This window comes from Nelusetta ayraudi, unplaced genomic scaffold, assembly GCF_046127955.1.
Source record: "Nelusetta ayraudi isolate G7.1 ecotype Tasmania unplaced genomic scaffold, CSIRO-AGI_Nayr_v1 ptg000027l, whole genome shotgun sequence".
Taxonomy (NCBI): Eukaryota; Metazoa; Chordata; class Actinopteri; order Tetraodontiformes; family Monacanthidae; genus Nelusetta; species Nelusetta ayraudi.
Window position 1 is genome coordinate 3,605,390 of NW_027466077.1, and position 14,412 is coordinate 3,619,801.

At 47.3% G+C, this 14,412-nt stretch overlaps 1 protein-coding gene across 11 annotated transcripts in view; it reads right to left on the reverse strand.

Annotated features, from left to right (window-relative positions):
* wnk1b (WNK lysine deficient protein kinase 1b) overlaps positions 1–10,519 on the reverse strand; it is a 67,667-nt gene extending 57,148 nt beyond the window's left edge. For 6 of the 11 annotated variants that reach the window (XM_076030159.1, XM_076030163.1, XM_076030162.1 and 3 more), the window contains exons 1-2: positions 9,915–10,519; positions 5,521–7,214 (exon numbers count right to left, since the gene is read on the reverse strand). In XM_076030159.1, the coding sequence (XP_075886274.1) occupies positions 5,521–6,477 (957 nt within the window). In that variant the 5' untranslated portion in view covers positions 6,478–7,214; positions 9,915–10,519. The remainder of the gene's footprint in view (positions 1–5,520; positions 7,215–9,914) is intronic. The other 5 variants (XM_076030165.1, XM_076030161.1, XM_076030164.1 and 2 more) reach the window with 2 other exon arrangements.
* Positions 10,520–14,412: the final 3,893 nt, after the last annotated feature.

Below are 14,412 nucleotides of genomic sequence, written 5' to 3' on the forward strand. Positions count from 1 at the left end.
AATCAATACTAATGACCTTCAGAGCCCGGGTGGTGTGACCTCACTTTACAAAAGTGAGAGAGAAAATAAAGAAAGGCGCAAAACTGGCAAGTTCACACATTGCGCGGAAGAAAGTCAGACAACTTTTTTTTTTTTTGGGGGGGGGGGGGGGTTTTGCTTTGCGTTTTTTTTTTTTTTTTTTGAGGAAGTGCGAACATCTCGCACTTCCTCTCTCTGCAGCTCACAGCTGGGTTACTGACACATGACAAGAGAGGGAAGGTGAAGGCGGAAGAGGAAGATGCAGTGTTACGGTCAGAGCCCCCCCGAGTAGCAGCCTGAAATTCTGGGGGAGATTCCCTCTCTTCTTCTTGTCCTCCGCAGTCTTATCTGCCACCGGGGCCGACACGCTTCCCCTCCCTACCGCTCACAAATCCATCACAGTCTTCAGGGCTCTTTGCATATCTGAGCACCGCATCTCGCCGTCTGTGCACAGGCAGTCGGCCGGCGGAAGGGAGGCACCGCAGCCGTCTTGAACGCCGCTCGTCCCCCCAAGACGAAGACGACTGACGATAAAGTTCACACTGGATTGCAGAGTTTTAAAGCTCATTTCAGAAAGACACATGCAAAGCACTCTTGCAAAACATGCAAAAAGGAGTAAAGGATGGATTTTTCTCATGTGTGGGGACTTCCTTGACGGGTCAGAGACTTGTTATTGTTATTAAACAGTGACAAATGGAGTTTGGCTTAATGTGGGACTTTCACAAATGACAAATTTCACACTTAATTTAACGATTTCACACTTCGTTCGGGACCAGACTCAGGCGTCTGTGGCGGCTGCCGCACGTGCGCCCACACGGTCACAGGTCCCAACCAAACTCACACCAACGGACCCGCCGAAGCCCCCGTGCACAGGCACAGGCGCAGGCACAGGCATTAGCCTAATTGCTAATAAGGAAAGGGGATCCGAGCAGATTATGAGCCGCAAGCATTTAAAACACGAAGCAGTAAATGTTTAGACTGCCGACAGTTTCCATTCCTTTTTCAAGCGGCCTGTTTGTGTTGGCTGTGTGTTCATTGGAGAGGGTGCTGGTGGTGGTGGTGGAGGCGTGGACCAAGTTGACTCAGGATCATTTTTTTTAACCAGTTCAGAACGAAGCAACGGCGGTGGCGGCGAGATCCAGCCAGCGCTGCACCAAAGTCTCGGCACAGCTGCAAGTTTTGCCTGGTGGTGTTTAGTCAAGGAAACCCGACCCCCCTCAGAGAGTCACTGCATCTCCCACCTTAGAGAGCCGCAGCCCCCAGAGTCATCAGAGTCATCTGCCAAAGTCTCTCAGTCAAAAATAAAAAACAAGGTATTTTGGGCATCTGTTTTCTCTTTTTTTTTTTTGCCCCCAAAAAAATTAACACAAAGCCTCGGTTGTTGTCCTTTTAATTTGATAAGAGGCAACAGGGAAGCTATTGTGGACGGCGGCGGCGGCTCGGCCTCTGGGACCTCTCACACTCTATAAATGCCTGTTGCAAACTCTGGGCAAACTTCTAAATATTGTCCTTTATCCTGCCGGCTACCTCCAGCGTGATCCGCTCCCCTCCTCTGTCTCCCCTCCGGCCGTCCCCCTGCCTTTTCCAGGGCGCCACCAGGTTAGAATCAGGTCACTGCTGTAAACAAAAATGCTGAGGAGCTCAAAGCACTACCAGAAATACAATAAGAAAAAAGATGATCTGAGCTGGGGTACAAATCAATGAATTCTATATCAGGGCCGAGCCCTGGGTCTTGTCTTAAAGGCGCAGATAGAATGAGCATTATTGAAAGAGCTGGCTCCAAAAGTGTGTGTGTGTGTGTGTGTGTGTGTGTGTGTGTGTGTGTGTGTGTGTGTGTGGGGAGGAGGGGCTAATTTGGGGCTAATGTGTTGCTGTTGAGGGAAAAATGTCAGGGTCTTTGAGTGCCACTGAGCCCCGGGGGTCTCACACTCTCTCTCTCTCTCACACACACACACACACACACACACACACACACACACACACACACACACACACACACACACACAGGGTCCCCCTCTTCTTTGCGCCCCCCCAGTTTCCATGACCCCTCCTCCTCCTCCTCCCTCCCTCCCTTCTCTCCTCCTCCTCTCCCTCCTCCACCCCCTCCCTCTCTCCTCCTCCTCTCCCTCCTCCTCTCCCTTCTCTCCTCCTCCTCCACCCCTCCCTCTCTCCTCCTCCTCTCCCTCGCTCCTATTCATTTCCTTTGTCTTTTCACTCCCACTTCGTCCTTCGACCCTCCTTTCAGCGGATCCTCTCACACATCTCTACAGAATCGCTGCCCACCCCCAAAAAGAACATCCTTGATTTTATCTTACACTATTTTTGAGTTTCACATTCTCTCCCACCACCCGCTCCCCCTTTTTTTGATCTCTCTTTCACACTATTGCCGCCCCGGCCCCGGGAGCAGAGCTGGTTGAATGGTGGGTCGCCCTGCCAGTGATTGCTTTGGACACAACAGGGTTGAACTTTGACCTCCGGCCCTCCTACCCCCACCTCTGCCTTCTTGCGGGACTTCATTTGTTCGCACTACCTTCTTGCCACTTGTAGCTTTTAGAAAAAGGACAGTTTTGGCTTCCCTATAGCTCGACATCGGCCTGACATCCACCTGACAGAAAGCCGACTGAGCTGCTCCTGGATGGGATTATTCTGAAACATCGTAGGTGTCTTCGGGGGATTTTATTTTTAACCAGATTTTTTTTTTTTTAATAATCCTCCCTTAAAAAACACAAAACAAACCTAGCTTGTTGAGCTATTTGCTTACTGCCTCTTTCACACTCACGATCATCTCCCTTCCAGTGGAACAAAGCATCTAAAGATAAGCTACCAGGTGACCTCCCCCCTCCTCCTTGACAGTGCATTCATCTGGATAATTTTTTTTCATGCCAAAGGTTAAAACTATCTGCAATCTCTCCTCCTCCTCCTTTGTATCCATCCATCTGCGGAATCTTGTTAAAACAGAAAAACAGAAGTCGACCTGCCTTGGGTCAAAATTCTTACGTCAAACTTTTTCTTTCTTTTCGAACTCGCAAGAACATTTAAGCAACGGCGCACATATGCGCAAATGCAAACCTATAAAGGTCTGATGGACGATCCACATGGTCCTAACTCCCACAGATGACCACCCAGCCAGTGTGTGTGTGTCTGTGTGATTGGATGTGTGACACTGCGTGTGTCTGCGCGTGCGTGTAACTTTACTCCCATCAACCTGCCACATGTCGGCAGTTGCTCAGTCATCTCTGACACACACAGGATTACAGACAGACTCTGCCGCTGTGGAGCCGACGCACCACTGGTCGTCCGTACCCTTATATAAGACACGCACGCAGTATATGGTGTTAAAGAAGGACGCTGTGGCCCGAAGTTCATTCAAAGCACGTTAGATAACATTTCGATTGAATTCCGTCGCTGTATCCGCAGTTCCTATCAAATAGAATCTAAATGTAAAACTGAGTGAATCCGAGCGGTGTCCCTCTTTTTGAAGTCAGCCGGCATGTAATTCCCGCTTCCTCCTTCCGGCAAGCAAAAAAAATGAGAGAGGGAGATGGAAAGGTGGGGAACAAAGAGGCGTTTGTGACGGTGGGAGGAGCCGGACACAGGTTGGATGTTTGTTGTTCTGATAAACAAGCTGCCGTATCCAAGACCCGGGCCATCCGGCAGAGCTGATTTTAGGATTGAGGGAGACTCGAGGAGCGTCTTGTGATGGAGACGGCCGGCGGGGATAAACAAGCCAGCTGCCTCGCCGCAAACAATGACAAGCTCAGACATGTTAATCACACTTTGTTCGACCTTTGGATCATCAGATCATCAGACACACGACGAGGCCAACTTGATAAATGAAAAATTCTCGGCAAACAATTTTACAAAAACATTTGCCAAAAATGGACCCGCCGGCTCAGCGCGAGTCCACGTGTTCCAAATTGCGCATTTCTGCACAAGACACTTCATGCACTAAGTGCAAAAACAAACAAAAATCAAAGCAAATTAAGTTCAAAAGAATTGACTGTAGAGTGCTCGTGCTAGTTAGCATGGTCCGTTAGCTGCGCAACACTGTGGGGTGCGCTTGGCTTTTATGTCTGACCCCGCAGCAGCTCGACACCACCCACGCAGCATCACCTCATGTGACCAGCTGTTATTCACACCTCAGTCAGCGAGCTGCCACCTCTTGGTTCTCTCCTTCTGTCAGCCTGAACTCTGCAGCACTGACTCTGCGCTGCAGTCTCTGCAGAGGTTGCATCAGCGCATCAGCGTAGTGTGGAAACCACGTCCTGCGGGGGCCCTGTGTGCCATCCTGTTTTGCGTTTCGCCTCTGCGCACCGAGACGCCTTCCCGTGCTGTGCTGTCAGTGTGGTTTAAGATACGGGAGGATGGGTTTTGTTGAAAGAGCCAACCAAAACTACAAGACAAAGATACACTAAAACTACAGGTAAATACAAACTCAAAGATCGCCTTTCAGCGTGCTAAATTCCCCCAACGGTCCTGGGCGTATTCAAGACTCTCACCATACACGTTGGTGACATGCAAGGTGCTTTCACATACAGACAGAGGCATAAAGCTACAGAGTGGGTGTGACCAATCAAACCGCTTCGGAGTTTGATTGAAAGTGTGATTTACGGCCTCGCCAAGCGGGGGAGCAAACAAACTTGAGAGCGATTCTCCCAAGCTCAGTGAGGCGGGTGTGGAAGCCGACGTACAGAGAAGGGCCTCCAGAGCCAAAGTCAGGTGTCAGTCAGGTGTGTGATAGACAGCAACCCTCGGGAGACTCGCGGCTCTCGTTGCGCAACGTGCTTGACGGTGCACCGCAGGGTGACGCATTTGCATCCGTTCACACGCACTCTGAAGCTTGTCGCTCCTGCCAAAGAAATCAGTGATGACACCCAAAACCATGACTCATGAAGAAAGGAGTTACTGAGCAGCAGTAAGAGTTGCTCAAGATGATTTATATATATATATATATACGGCAAGTGAAATTAGAGTGACAGACTTCAATATTTGATTTTGTAAAAACTTGCTCCATGTCCAGGCTGCAGCTGCACATCAATAATATAAAAATGTTCTGTCTTTAGAGATGGAATGCCTCAAGTCAAACTGATTCAAGATTAGAGGAAGTGTGCAAACCTGTGAATTCATTTTGCACTAAATGAGTTTATAATTGAACCACAATTCTGCTTTGGCAGAATTCATTGTCTGGAAGGCACCTCGACAGGATGCAAGTTGCACCTGAATCTCAATCCGAGAGCGTTGGGGCAGGAAACCGTCTGGGCGAGCAGGAAGTTCTCACGTTTCAAGCGACCTCAACGTGACAGGATGAAAAATAATAAAAATGTAAGAAAAAAAAAAAAAGCGATGGAAATCAATTGTGAATCACTACCACGGCTCAACACGGATGTTAGGAGGGGAAAAGCGAATGCCTTGGCTATGATTAATTCAGGGGTTGGATAAACAGTGAGATGGAGAGAGATAGAGTGGAGAGGAGGGGAGAACGAGTGATGAGCCGGGACTCACCTGCAGCTCGCACCAGGCCACCTCCACCGTGGTTTCCGTGTCCAGTCCCTTGTACACGGTCTTGAAGGAGCCCCGTCCGATCTCGATGTCGAACTTGAGGAAGCGCCCGTCCGGCGACGTCCCCACGGCCTTGGTCTCTGCCTCCTCGATGTCCTCCTGCACCCGCTTCTCCGCCTCCCTTTGCTCGGCCCGTGCTTTCGCCAGCCCCTTGTCCTCCCCGGCCTCCCGCTCCTTCTCCCCGCTCACGCGCTCTTTCACCACTTGCTGCGTGCTCGCCGTTGCCGCCGCCGCCGCCGCCGCCGCCGCCGCCGCCGCCGCTGCCAAAGGGGAGCACGACGTGACGTCGGGCTGCTGGTCCCGACCGCCGACATCCAACACTGTCGGGGTGGGATCTGTCGCCGCTCCATCGGCCGCAGGTTCGACGCCGCTTCCGGAAGGAGGGGCGGCGTCCGCGATGCCGCTTATTAAACTTTCTGCTGCACTTTGATGGTGAACCGCAGCGTCTACCGGGCCACCGGACCCCAGACCTGGCTGGAGATCTGGACTCTGCACTTGGGGGACTCTCAGGACGTCCCCTCCTTCAAGGTCCGGCACTCGCGGTTCGGAGCCAGGGGGACGTGGAGGGTGGAAGGCGGCGGGCACTTGGCAGTCTGGAGGCGAGGTGAGTATCACGGCGGCCTTGCTGGGGAGGTCCAGCGCCGTGGCGTTGGAGTCGCATATGACGCTCCGCCGGAAGAAGCGGTGCTCGGCCGTCTTGGCGTCCCGGTCCATGGTGTGGCGCCGCCGCTGGACCTCGGGGTGCTCGCCCAGCCTCTCCACCACGTGCGTGTCCGAACTGGCCGAGCCGTTCACATTCTTGTGGGGGGTCTGAGGCGATGTGAGCGGAGTCGCCGGGGAGGAAGGGGGTGCCGGAGCAATGAATTTCACTGCTTTGCCGCCGCAGTTGCTCTCAGACATTCCTCCCCCGGCGCTCAGACCACAAAAGAGAAATTTGGTATGTGTAAATAAGGACTTAACTGCGTGCGAGGGTTTAGGGCCAGCCTATTTGCAAAGCGTGTGTTTGCAAATCTTGACGAGCAAGATTCTTCTCCAAACGAACGGCTATCCGACCTTTGATGACGCTCCAAGAAAAGCACATGGGGGGGGGAGACGGGTCGTGGGTAAATAAATAAATCAACTGAATGCTGTATTGCCGATTGTGCCGAGGCTATTTATTGACTTTCTTCTTCCTCTTTGCAGCTTTCTCACTGAGAAAACCTGCAGTTCCTGCGAGGCCCTTCTGTGCAGGGCTTGAGGAAGCCCCAGAACAGGGGAAGGGGCTTTATGGGTGAGGACGAAAGGGAGGAGGAGAAGCAGTCAGAGAGGGGGGTTCGCAACCGCTGCGGCGGGGTGACAACTCTCACGTCAGCACACGTATCCATCCTGGTGCCGACATCCGGTGAGGGACGACCATGACACGGAGTGACTGGAGATCGGTACGGCCTAGTATGACCTACTGGTGCCTGATAAGTCAAAGTATGACTGGAATCCAAACAGTTGCACCTCAAAGGGGTGAAGCTCCCGCTGCGTGCAGGTGAGATAAGACTGCTGGCAGGTCAGGTCAGGTCAGGTCAGGTCAGGCCAGACGGCGGGGCTTCAGCGAGGCCTTGCCTGGCCTAGCCGGGGCCCGGCTCAGTCAGCGTCAGACTTTTATGCTGTGAAAATAGCAGAGAGAAGGAGAAACGCACTGTAAGAGAGCAAAAAAAAATAAAAGGTATCGATATCCAGGTAAATTGCCCGTCTGCTTCTACTAAACCATGTCAACAGCCCAAATAATGTCAACCGCCTCGATATGAGTTGCAGCACTGAACGCGCAAAAAACTGCCATAGCTGTCATGTTTGACATAGACATGAGGGACAGCCGTATCACTGTCATATTGGTTGCAGATGACACGAGGCCACAAGTAAGAGTACAATGCAGAGACGTTTCTGTCCACAACAATTAGGCTGAAAAGCCAGATGCATACATTCGCACAATCACTCATTGAGGTTTTATTTCATTAGAGTGATCAAAACTAAGCCCTGTGCGTCTTGTGCACGGGGCTTATTATCTGACTTGGGTCAAAACCTTAGCAAGAACTTTAAATGTGTTGGCAAGAAGGGGGATTTTCACCCCGTCCCCATTATTTCCCCCCCAGGCTGCATCCGTGGAGCTAATGCCGCACAGCGATGCCACCGAGTGTGTGTCTAATTGCTCCCCGTTCCAAATTTAGCCCGAGTCACCACAGCCCTGGCTGGCTGACCTCAGAGGTTAGGCAACTCTGTGGCAGTTCAGGGGCTTCACAAGAGAGGCGAGGAGGCATCCAAAGTGGCCCCGCAAAACCAAAAGCCAGCGTGCGAGTCCGTATAAAAATATTGCGCCGCTCACGGTGACGCACGAAAACTCACAGCACTGTGAATCCTTGTGACTTTCCTCACGTAGCCTCGATCTAAATGTGTTCGCAGAGGCAGAGACTGCAACTGTCTGTGCATTAAAATTATCCCCAAGGCATCTTTTTACGTTTCAGACAGTTTCGACATCTTAAATTGGCTGATATAATGGAATATTCATGACGGGTGATGCATTTAATACAGTCTTTGCTTTATTTACCAGCTCGCTACTTACTCCCCTGTGGTTCCGTCAGGACCCATGCACTGCGATGAGTTCACTTCCCCTATGAAAGTCTCGATTCAGTCTCGATCCAAACCATTTCTATATGCACGTTTATATATTTGAACGTTTTCCACCTAAACCAGGCTACACAAAGTCAACAGACGAGCAACAATTAGCCTGGTGTCTGATTGGTCAGCCGTCCTCCGCTGCCTATTCGGTGAGAAAGATGCAGCGTTCAGCTTATTTATTTTAAAATCACAGCGTTAAATTTGTCTGAATGGCTTCTCAGAAAAGACTATACGCAACGACAGCATTCACTTGGCCCAAGTGTCTACTGTAGACCGTCCCACATAGGGGAGATGTGAGCAGGATTAGCTACTAAGAGGTCATACTAGGTGTGTGCCTTGAGGCAAACAGGTAGAATATCTACCACTGCTTAAAATCAAAAAGACTAGCTTTAAGTGTTTTAGTTGATTAGTGCTGTGCTGCAAGAAGGCTCTAATGTTGCTCGTAGTCGTCCCCCTGATTATCAAGTCTTTGCAATTAATAGCACCTGAAAGCCTTTGAGGCTGCTGTTAACCAGATGTCTCAAATTCCAAAGCATGCAAGGACTGCGGCGGGTCCCCCGACACGGTTAGCTAATAACATTTCGCAATATACAATGACATCAATGCACAGAAAAGACCAATGACTTCATCGCGAATGAGGACTTTTTGTGCTCTGAATGTGCTTTGCCTGGATCGCACAGTGGATGCTCACGTCCCACAATCTCTGCTTCAAGCCCAAAAGTGCCACATCAGACCCTAAATTTGTAGTTTGCATGTGGATGCAACAAAGCCGTGAATATACGGAAAGCCCCAACCCTTGAACAGCCTCATGGGGAGAATGTGGTCAAATTAATTGAAGCTCTTTTTCCATTTTCTGTTCACTAAGTATAACTAGAGTCACAGGACTGAAGCGATACAGACATCCCAGAACACACAACACAGCTAGGGGGTGTTGTTAGGCAGAGGACAGGGCAGAAATAGCAAATTAAATTTTGCTTAAAACTTAATAATCACTTCAAGAGGAAATTTTGTAAATGCCAAACTGGAATTGACACCAAAACAAATTATCATGTTTTTGGGACAAGTACTGGACTTGCTCAGATGTACTGCAACAACAACAACAACAAAAAAAATATATAAAAATGAAGTTTAAAGTTAGAGTCATGTTACTAGCCATTAGCCGGGTATCTCCTTGTGCACACAAAATAAAAAGAAATATGAAAAAATAATTCATCCAAACCTTAGCAAGAGAGAGGAAATTTTGGTTTAGATTAGGTATCATCGTCATTATCTAAACACAAAGGTCTTGTCCTCATTCTGTTAGGTTCATTCTAACAAAAATGCTAATTTTATTTGTCAAAAGAAATACTAAAATACTCCAATCAATAATAATCACAAATTGGCATTTGACAGCTGGAATCTCCAAAATAAAAGCATGGCTATTGCTGCTGCTAAGTCATGGACAAACTGTCGGTATCAGTAATGCGACTCAAGACAAAATCATCTTGAAAAAGACTGATTATGTCAAAATTCTGGAGTTGCAAAGCTCTCATCAGTGGGTAGAGGTGGGTACTCCAGCCCCTGTGCAACGCCGTGCAGCGAGGGGGTTCGCCGCTGCCTGTTGAGGAACGCTGCCTGATGAGGCAATGCAGTTTAAGTTTACCTTCAGCACAAACAATATTTTCAATAAGAAAACAAACAGGTATGTGCCTTACCTATTACATTGGTTGCGTTGCCATGAGTGCGAGGATAACAAGAATTACAGTTATAACTTGATTTAAAAGCGTCTAACTGCTCCGCAGTGGGGGTCCGGTCTCCGACACGCAGCGCCGATGTCAGCCGAGTGCGTCACGTTAAAGCCACAGTTGGTTGTCGAAAGCAGCGGGGAACCACACACAAAAAAATACACGTTGTTGACACACACCGACAAAAAAAAAAAAAAAACAATACTTGGCAGCAGCCTTAATCCCTTTTAAAACGATAGGTCGCGGTGAGCAGCGAGCCGAAGCCGACCTACTGACACCCAGCGCCGGCTACGGGAAACCAAGTTCGTCCGCCAGTGTCGCAGCGGCTCCGGGTACTTCTTCTTCTTCTCCTGCCTCCCTGTCTGCGTCCGACTGAGCGAGCCACAAGCACAAAAAGGCGGCAGTCTCACTCGAAGATGCTGCGTCCTCAGCACCCGGACCCCTTCCGTTTCTCTGTTCGGTTGCCGCCGCCCCCGTGAGGTGGGATAAATCCTCCGCGTTCCACAGCGGTATTCCCAGTTTTCGCTCCAGCGGACGGTGGAAGCGCCTGCTGCTGCCCCTGTTCGTCTCTGGCGATGACTCGACAAGGCGACGGCAGGGCTTTCCACATTAAGCACGTCAAGCTAGCTGCATGCACCGGAAAACACCCGAAGCTGTAAAGCTTGGGAAAATAAAATGCGCATGAGCCGGACTTGACCGGAAATCAGTAACCGCATATATATTGGAGGTGTGTGTGTGTGTGTGTGTGTGTGTGTGTGTGTGTGTGTGTGTGTGTGTGTGTGTGTATATATATATATATATATATAAATATATATATATATATATATATATATATATATATATATATATATATATATATATATATATATATATATATTTATATATATATACAATGTGATGTGTGATGCAGAATTTTGAGCTCCATCTCAGCTATAATATTATTGCTACTCGCGCCCGTTGTTTTTCTGAAACATGATCAGCAGTATGTTCCAGTTATGTAGAGGTTTAACTGTGGCTCCCGTGCAACCCAATCCACGGGGTCAGGCAGTAACTCTCACCCTTTATTTCCTGTGCGATGAAAACAAAAAAACGTTTCCCTAATTTGTTTCACTCGCTCACTCACTTTGCTAAGTCACTTGGAGTGCCACAGCTGTTTCAAGATTGTATTTCTGTGACGCTTTGACAGTATTACATAATAAATGAATATATTATATTATATAATACATACATTTAGACAGATTAAAAGCCCAACCAAATGTGATTTATTTGCCTAAGAAATTGAGAATACAGAGGTGTAAGATTTTACGCGTATCATTTGAATGTTCATTAGCTTAATCATACTTATCTAGAATTCCCGTTACGCGCTCACAATTGTGACTCTTATTTTGCCGGGTTTGTGCGGATGTACATCCCTCTCGCTGTTGATGCTCACAGGAATGCCGAACTAGTCAACAGCTGCAGCGTGAGCCAGCACATGTCGTCTGTGCTTGTTCTTCCTGCTTTTATTTATTTATATCTTTCAATTTTGTTTGAAGCATCACTGCTGAATATCTGATCAAATTGTCATACTTCCTTACCCCATCTGTTAAGTGTCCAAACAAAAATGTACCTCTTTCTTAAGTTCCTATCTAGTATTCTTAGTATGATGTTTGTTGTTAATTTTATAAAAATAAAAAGGTAATTTTATACCCTCCAAAAATAGATGATGAGTTCATATTAGAGTCTACTGCCAGAATATAAGTAGCAGGTTAAAGTCTGTTTTATATTTTGATATGTTGCAGTCCCTTGAGCTACAGTTTGAGTCATTGTATCCTTTTAATATCAGTGCAGGAGTGGCAGATATGTCAGCGATCTTGACCCAAATACAAACAATTAACATGACATGTTGACTTTCCTGAAATAACTTGGAATTTGGATATAAGACTGGTGCAGATGGTCATGCCATTTATTCTTTTCAAATATTCAAACCAATTATTTTGACTGATATGGGAAAACGTTTGTATCAACATACTTGACTCTATTTCTGCCAGCTACTGTTAATGCCATGCTTATCCCCTCCGGACTAAAAGCATCCAAATTTTTTTTTACGGTCCACCATATCTTATCAGAATCGGATATAGCTGTTATCATAGCCTGCACTGTTATTCTCCAGATAATTTTTCTATTATTGCTTCTATACCTGATGAAATGCCAGTGCCCTGATGAAGAGGCTGCCAAGGATGTTTTCCAAGCTTGTGACTCTTTGATATTCCTGTATTTGGGTTTGTTTTTGCAAGTGGGCAGGAACTCTAACAGGGTCATGGACTTGTTGTTTTAGATCTTCACATGACCCACCAGGAGGTTGATATTAGCCAGTGTGTTTTCAGCGAAAAAAGCACATCTTTTCATCTGGGAGACCCGGTTGCTGACCTAGAAAAAAAATGAAAGGAGTACAGTCCCAGTTGTGTGCAATGTCCCCTTTTTGCCTCCATGTACACAAGCAACAGATGTTTATCCTACACTTTCCTTAGGGGAGTGGAAGCAGGGGGTTGCCACAGCAACTTGGCAGCAAGTCAGGACTCAAGCATGTATTTGAGAAATAAGAAGAGAGACAGAATAAACAAAATGTTTACCACTTTTCATGTTATATCTGTTTAGATTTACCCAAAACTCCAGAAGAGCTGGAGTCAGTGTTTGTTAATTGTTGTTTTTGGTATGTTGGCCTTTCGGCCTCAACAATCCACATACGTGCACTTCCCAACATGCCTTCACCTTTTCTTTCAAATAGCTGAAAACCACCCACCCAAGAAAATTGTACTGTCAGTGTGACAATTTTTCTTTTTTTTCTCTTCAGTCCCCTCCCTATCTCCATGGATACAAACACCATACGCACCTGGGTTATCCCGAAGGGTCCTCCAGCCCTTTTCTGGCCCCTGAGGTTCATGGAATACTAGATGACAAGGTTGGAAAAGCAGGCAGCAGTTACACCTGAGGGCAAGTGTTGTCAAGGTAGGTGCAAAAGTATGACGCCTTAATTGTTGCTCTCTCTTGCAAGTCAAGTTTCAGCTCAAAACACAAGGATATATATATTTTTAAAAAAACACGCTTAATTTATCCATAACAAATGAACAGACCTTGAATTCACTACAGTCGACCCTCTTTCCTGTTTCCTGTTTCGGAGCCTGACCTCCGTTTTCCCCTAGTGGCCACTTTGTGGTATGGTAAAATTCCCCTACAAAGCTCCCAAAATATTTTCTCCACTGAACACTGAGAAACAACATTTGACATGTTCTCATTTTCATCGGGAGAAATACTTTCTTTACTAAGTAGTTGTAGTTCTGTTGAGCCATCCTGTGTTGTCTTGATCTATGGTCTATGTTTGGAAGTCACAGTTGAAAATGCAGTGTTTTTCTTTTGGTGGGGGGGAAGTAACAGGTTGTCTTGCCATCTCATTAGCTGCAAACATCCAGGTGTGAAACTGTGGCACCGCAAACATTCCAAAATCTAGCAGTGATAAGGTCAGAGGTCATATTTTAACCTCTTCCCCTTTTTTGCCACTTCCTCTCAGCATCCCAGCCGGTTCTGTCAATAAATCAACATACAGTTTATCCAACCAGGTGACTGACAAGTATTACACATTAAGTTACGATGCGAGTAGATTTACTGTCCATCTTATTACCATTTCCCCTGTGAACATTTATTATAGTCACAAGTAAACCAAGTTTCTTTCTACCTTCAGTGGAAAAAAAAAACATAGTTCTTCATTCTGATAACTTTCAGTGGTTTTAAATGCCTATTTCTGGAATGCATTGCTGCTTCTAGTCCTGAAAAAGAACATAAACCAGAATGAAGTACAACCAAGAATATTTAACCTAGAGGGGAATTCTGAGATGCTCTCATTGCAGTGAGAGTTTGTATGTCTTTAGGTTTGTGTGTGTGCGCATGCATGCGTGTGCACACACACACACTGCTCCTGCCCCCATATCAGGCCCACAATCAGGCAGCCTTGTCTCCCGTCATTAAGCTGTCGGCCAGTTAGTTCCGTATGGATGAATATAGATCTTGCTCTGACAAGAAGAACACATCGATTGATAAAACAAGTATGCGTCCACGGATATGAAATCTTTATGTGTTCAAGCTTTTCTTCAATTCTCTGGAAAGCTACATGTCACCTGTGTTCGGGGGAAAATCAGGCCACTCCAGGGGGGCAGTTTAAAAGAAGTCCCCCTCCGCTGAATGCGGATGTCTGTGGAAATGGTTTACTGCCACTGCAGCGACACATTGGTATCCCACCCAAGGTGTCCTCATTATTCTTCTGCATGGGGCATTTTTATTGAAATTATTTTCTGGGGAGAAAAAAAGCCCAAAACATTTGCATTCTCACCTCCGTATCCAGGGACCCTCCGCCTTTGGCATCTAGAAACGCGCCTACATGTGTTGAATGAGTCTAACGACGTCTGCTAATTTGTTCCTTCTAACAAGTCACAGC